General features: G+C 42.6%; 1 protein-coding gene across 1 annotated transcript; it reads left to right on the top strand.

The window, feature by feature from the left end:
* The first annotated feature begins 874 nt into the window (after positions 1-874).
* On the top strand, positions 875-6,384 carry wdr33 (WD repeat domain 33). Its single transcript, XM_029427679.1, has 6 exons — positions 875-1,036; positions 3,911-4,129; positions 4,967-5,035; positions 5,133-5,237; positions 5,544-5,639; positions 5,915-6,384. The coding sequence occupies exons 2-6, from the start codon at positions 3,926-3,928 to the stop codon at positions 6,203-6,205; spliced, it is 765 nt and encodes a 254-aa protein (XP_029283539.1). The 5' UTR covers positions 875-1,036; positions 3,911-3,925; the 3' UTR covers positions 6,206-6,384.
* The last annotated feature ends 485 nt before the right edge of the window (positions 6,385-6,869 follow it).

A 6,869-nucleotide genomic window follows, 5' to 3' on the forward strand; every position in this document is an offset into this window, starting at 1 on the left:
ACGGTGCTACTTATATGTTATGTAAAGCCTGCATACTTATGTGTTTTATTTCTGTATTGTTACAGTTTTACAAAGTAAAAGAAGAACAGTAAAGTCAAGAAAGCAAACCTTGCATCTTTATTGGAGGACTTTTGCATGTTAGCTAACTGTCTAGCTACGCATAGGGATACACGCTGTAAGGGCAGAACACACACAATGGGGAAATTTACAGCAAAGAACATGTGAGCATATGACGAGTGCTTAAGCGCCTCGTCCTTATCATAAGAAAACTTTTTCTGTTTCTGAAGTCGATTTTCTGTCGCAATTTTTAACAAGATTAGCAATATGGAATTTAAACGTAAATTTCAAATCAATCCAGTTGCCAAAATAGTTATAATCCGTAACGCTCTAAATATTACATCCATACATCGTGTTTTTCTTTCATTAAATATCAATTTAAGTTTGATGAGTGCATCTTGTGGTTATTTTTTTTTTATGTAATACGTTACAGATTGGGAGATACAGTTAAAAGGTAATAAGCAATGTAACCATTAAAATTATTTAATTAAAGTAATGTAACTTATTATTATTATTATTAATAATTGAAATGATAAAGTATAATACTCAGTGTTTTCACTTAGCAAATAATGGTATATTATGTTGTTATATTATGCCAAAAAATTACTGTATACAATACTACAATATTACTAGAACTTATACTATGTCTCATATCCCATAATATATTATAATGTACCATATAATACTATATCAATATTATTGTAAATAAAGGTGAATATAAATCATAAAACTACATTTCCCAGAGCACTTTGCTCGACGACGCTGGGCTGTATCCCGCCCGTTCTGAAAATTTCCCAGCATGCTTTTCTTTAGGCCGAGAACAAGAAGCGTCATGATGGAGTCCGCTGGTGGCTGAAGTGACAAAAAGCTTCTTCAGTTTAGCTGAATAAGTCTGGGACGTCCATGGTTCTTCAGAGAGCGTGTGCACGGAGGATTAATAGAGACAGCTAGATAGATATCTCTGCAGCGGAGGCTGTCGGTGAGTGTTTCAGCTGCTGTAACGAACACAGGGCCGCCATTTAACTTCGGCTACCAAACACAACACAACACCCTGGAAACGGCACACACACAGCGAGCTGTGGGGTTTATTTTCATCTAAAATACCACATGTAACTGCACGTAAATGCCACATTTATCTACACCAAAGTACAACATTTATCCCGACTAACAATCAGCATGTGTCAGCTGTGTGTTTACAAGCCGAGCCACCTGCTAACTGTTAGCCTGCTAGCGCAATTAGCCGCATGAGCTTACGGTGTTAGCAGCAGCATCATCCCGGGGTTTTTAAAAACATGTTAGGGTTTAAAAATCAAAAGTACTGTTCCGAAAATCTGAGAAACACACCCACAGTCAGAGTGACTGTCGGGCATGTTCAGATTTAAGTCATACCGTCTCTTTGAGTTTACAATGGGTTAGCTCTGTGTTAGCCACCTGTTAGGCTAACCGCTGTGGAGGCAGTGAAACCTCGTGTTGCAGTTTGGTACCGTGATGAAATCAGCCTCCGGAACTTTAGGACTGGTGGAAAGTAACCAAGTACTGCACTTAAGTACAAGTTTGAGGCACTTGTATTTTATTTTTATTTCCAATTCCTGATACGTTTACTGCACTACATCTCAGAGGGATGTTGTACTTTTACTGCACTACATCTCAGAGGGATGTTGTACTTTTACTGCACTACATCTGTCCAGTTGTAAAAAAAAAGCACCATAAAGATTCCTTAGGAAGGGAACCCTTTGATCTGTGTTTGCTACCTAAGTATTCCCTTGTGCTTTGACAGGTCTTCAGTAACTCCGGTCTTTTACTTCAGTAAAAGTATTAATACCAAGTGTAGTAAAAGTCCTGCATCTTTTTATTTTTTTTAAGTAAAAGTATCAGCATCAAAATATAGTTAAAGTACTTATGCAGAATAATATATATTATTGTATTATAATTATTGATGCATTATTAGTGTGTTGTGGAGCTCACTAAAATATTTATAATGCAGGTATCTTAAGTAGTAATAGTACATCATAATTAATTAGTAAATTTATATTTTGTATTAATAATATGAACCTGCAAACTAATGTTGTTAAATACATTTACAGTAAAAGTACTTTATTTGCCTCCAAATTGTAGTGGAGTAAAATGGAAATTCTCAAGTAAAGTACAAGTACCCTAAAATTGTACTTCAGTGCAGTACTCGACTAAATAAACGTAGTTACTTTCCACCACTGGTCCGAGTAATATATTCATATTTCTTCTATTACTTCATCTACGGTTCGTTCACAGCCAGAGTTCTTGCATTGATTTCGTTGATGGTCTCATTTAGTTTGGATTTTGTGTTTTCTCTTTACATATTCTTGGACTCATTTTGTGTCCAGTTTGTTTCTTGTTGTATTCTTTGTCGTCTAAAGATGCTCAATGCAGCGCTCCTAAATAAACCGTAAAAAGTTGAGTGTAGTTTATGCAGAACTTGAGGACTGGTGGAATATACATTTACTGTAGTACTTTACTTGTGTTTCCACTTTCTGCTACTTCTGCTCCACTACATCTCAGAGGGAAATATTTAATGTTAGTGTTTCGTCCTCTACATGTCCAGTAAACGGTTGATTTGGAGCGTTTGTGATAAACTGAAGGTGTTGAGATGTTGCTACTGCTTTAAGGGAGTTGGCATATTTGTAAGTGTGGTTGTATGAAGTACCGCTCCATAGTCGGTGTATTATCTACAGTAGCAGTTTGTAGAAACGGACAGGAAGTTGACAAGGTGCTACTGTGGACGTCTTTTAGACCCCTAAAATATCAATATCAGTTTAAGTGTTCACTGTATTTAGAATATGTTCAGCTCTTTCTGATGGAGAGCCGGTCTCTTTAATTAAAGACACCAGACTCCATTGACCGGGATTTACCCTCACAGAACACGGGAGATGCTGCTCGACTGCTCCATCCGTAGTTAGTTTGTGCTGTTGTGTCTAAAACAATAACGTAAACAAACAAACCCATTCAACGGTACAGATCTGCAATACCGCTTCCACCGCGGGAACGCTTCTCACGGGACCTCACGTCCAGCTGCTGATGTGTGGTGACATGATTAAACACAAGCACAGTCTGTCGTCTGCTTTTTGAAATGGAAGCTGAGCAAAACATGCAGGATTTGCTGAAAGAAGTCAGGCTGGTATTTATTTGCACCTGTTGCACTTAAAATGATTGTTCTCAGGAACCCTAAAACCTTTATTTTGAAGTTTTATTTTATTTTTAAGTTGTGTGTGCAAAGCAACGCTGTAAACATTGAAACGTGCACATAAATTAGATAAATAACAAGTGTTTACTTTATTTAATAGAACACCTGTTCAATGTGAAAAGTGAGTTGTGAATATAAAAATACAACAACCTTTAATTTCAGGGGGTGCAGCGCCCCTCCACGACTGGTAGGGGAAGCATTGACTTGTTCATATACCGTGAGCAACACGGCTACAGCTAGCAGCCGGGCTAACGTTACTCAGAGCAGGAAACCACCAACGTTACAGAGCAAATTCCTTGTAGGTGGAAACCTACATGGCAATTAAAATGATTCTGATTCTGAGAATCCCAAAGAAGTAGAAACCCTGATCTCAGCGCGTAATGACGGGAGTGTTAATACGTACGCAGCTGTTACTGATCCAGATCCAACTCTTTGCCTCTAACAGTTTCCACAGATGCAGTTACTGCGGTCGTTCTGCTACCTGCTGCTGTAAAGTCCTTAGTGAAGTGCTCTCTGGTAGGCAGTGATGTAGGTGTGAGGCTTTTATTGTGAAGGACAGGCTCATAGGGAACCCTGCTCTTGTCCTGCTTCAGTGTTCAACACGTGTTCGCCATAAAGTCAGTTTCTCCCCCCCAGATATAGTGTGTCATCATGGCCACGGACATCGGCTCGCCGCAGCGCTTCTTCCACATGCCGCGCTTCCAGCACCAGGCTCCACGCCAGGTGTTCTACAAGAGGCCGGACTTCGCCCAGCAGCAGGCCATGCAGCAGCTCACCTTCGACGGGAAACGCATGAGGAAGGCTGTGAACCGCAAAACCATCGACTACAACCCGTCTGTCATCAGACACCTGGAGGTAAACGCACATCTAGCAATGAATTAATTCTTTATCAAGGCGCGGCGCTTTCTAGTCTCTGCTCAAATCTGAAGGAATCAAACTTTCATGCTGCGTCTAGTCTTTGTGCACAAAGGACCACCGTGGTTTACTCAGCTGGGAAATACTGAGCACATGACTTAAAGTCAGTCCACCTTGAGTGCTTGTTGTCGCTGCAGCTTCAGGGCTCAGCAGTCGAGCAGCAGGAGGAGTTGTAGCTTTTATTCACAGAAACACTGCACAGACCTGCTCACTGCTCTGAATGTAGAGCAGAGTGACTTTATATTTAACAGCCTCCTCTATGGTTCACCCTCAAAACTCTTCAATAAACTCCAACACATCCAGAACTCCAATGCCCGTCTTCTCACCCCCCCCCCCCCCCCCCCCCTCCCCAAGCTCCACTGGCTCCCCATCCTCCAGAGAATCCAGTACAAGATCCTCCTCATGACCTACAAATCCTCCATAACCTGCCCCCTCCTACCTGACTGACCTCCTCCACAGACACACTCCCACCCGCAGCCTCCGCTCTGCTGCTGCTAACCTCTCTGTGTCTGTCTGTGTGTCTGTCTGTCTGTGTGTCAACCTCACTAGTGTGAAACACGACCTGCACAGAGTTATGACTTTGATAAAGACATTAAACTGAAGTTGTGTCCTGTGGACAGCAGAAGTTGTTAGAGCGGAGAAGTGAAAGCTGGTCCAGCAGCAGGACGTGATGAGGAGTTTGAAGAAGTGTCTTCTGTCAGCAGGTCGTACAGAGACGTCGGTGTGTTTGATGAGCAGCTTCAGTCTGAACTGACTGTTGTCGTTTCTTGTTTGCAGAATCGTTTGTGGCAGCGAGACCATCGAGACTTTCGAGCCCTGCAGCCGGACGCAGGATGTTATAATGACGTGAGTACAGACTCTTGTGCTTTATTGTTCTGTTCTATCTTCTGCTTCTGTTTGATCTTGTGTGACGGTAGACATGTTTTCTGTCTGCGTGTCTCAGCTGGTTCCTCCCGTGGGCATGGTGAACAACCCGATGAACGCCGTCACCACGAAGTTTGTCCGAACCTCCACCAACAAAGTCAAGTGTCCTGTGTTTGTGATTAGGGTAAGCTGTGTTTCAGGCTTCTGTAGTAATATGTGAAGCGTCGTCTCTGGAAGTAGCCCGTCGGGTTAATTAGGCGTTCAGTTGTATGATGATTACGTTATTCTACAGTGTGTAGTATGTAATATTTAATACCTACCCATGATAAAGGATCATACCGCCCATTTGATATTTGATGCTTTTATTTTGAAACTCTTAACAACTTTTGTTTTGAAATGTACTGTCGAAATGCATCTTTAAGGATGTTGTTGTTTGAGGAAGTGAAGAGCAGCAGACTCTAAACGTCCTGTACTTCCTGTTTGTGTGCAGTGGACTCCTGAAGGCCGTCGTCTGGTCACTGGAGCCTCCAGTGGAGAGTTCACTCTGTGGAACGGACTCACCTTCAACTTTGAGACCATTTTACAGGTAAACACCCACCTGTACCCCCACCTGTACCAGGGCTGCACCATATTGGACAAGTACTGATGCTAATAAAATGGGGTATTGTCCCGTTTTTAACGACCGGATGTCACCGTTCTCTGCTCGTCTCGGTTACCGTGCAACACTACTGTAGGCACTACATGAATGTTTTAACTGTGACTTGGGAAACAGTTTATGAACCCTGGACGTGGGTCAGTGCAGTGTTTCTGCTCTGTCCTCGTGTCTCTCTGTCAGTCTGACGTCCTCTCTGTCCTCTGCAGGCCCACGACAGTCCAGTCCGGGCCATGACATGGTCTCACAACGACATGTGGATGCTGACGGCGGACCACGGCGGCTACGTGAAGTACTGGCAGTCCAACATGAACAACGTCAAGATGTTCCAGGCTCACAAGGAGGCCATTAGAGAAGCCAGGTTTATACCCAATCTACCATTTTCTGTAGTTAACCTCAGTGTCAGCGCTGCAGGGCCGCGCTGCCGCCGATGTTGTTGTTGTGGATTCATGACAGATGTACGTGTGTGCTGTTGCAACACTGCAGTGGTCTGTTGTTGATGTTCTGATGTGGCTGATGAGCTGTGAATCTGTTCTGTTGAATAAAGAATCATTTATTCCTGGTTGGGTAGGAGAGGAGGATGGTAATGAGAATAAAACCCTAATAAAGTTTTAGCAGGATCAATAAAGTTTTAAAATAAAGTGAATAAAGAGAAGCTCCTGCACGCCTGAACCTCAAACAAGCAGATGTTTTAAATAAAGGTTTGAATTCAACACCTTAAACACGGGGTGGCCCTGCAAGTAAACCCCGACTTCTTCTTCTGCTGTTACCTGGTGCGACTCACGAGCAACACAGATCCTGTGGCCGCACAAAACACCTTCAGTTTCTCCTTCAGGCTGTCGCACAGAATCCCTTCAAAGCTTTCCTTAAGTGAAAATGTTACTGCATTGACAGATTTTACTGAGTCCATGGAGTTTGTTTGTGAATACATTACAGGTCATGTATCAGACGCTCTCATCCAGAGAGACTGACCTCACTACAGACAGTCTCTCTGAGCAGCTCAGGGTGAAGCTGCAGCCTGGTACTGAACTCACAACCATCTGGTGTTGTGTTTGGAAGGTGTACCACCAGACCACCATACGTTATCGTTATCACAGTTGGAATATAGAGAACAACAGAAACAGGAAACGTTGACAAAGTGTTAAATTAAGAACTTGAGCAGCT

The sequence above is a fragment of the Cottoperca gobio genome, unplaced genomic scaffold, assembly GCF_900634415.1.
Source record: "Cottoperca gobio unplaced genomic scaffold, fCotGob3.1 fCotGob3_355arrow_ctg1, whole genome shotgun sequence".
In the NCBI taxonomy this organism is placed as follows: Eukaryota; Metazoa; Chordata; class Actinopteri; order Perciformes; family Bovichtidae; genus Cottoperca; species Cottoperca gobio.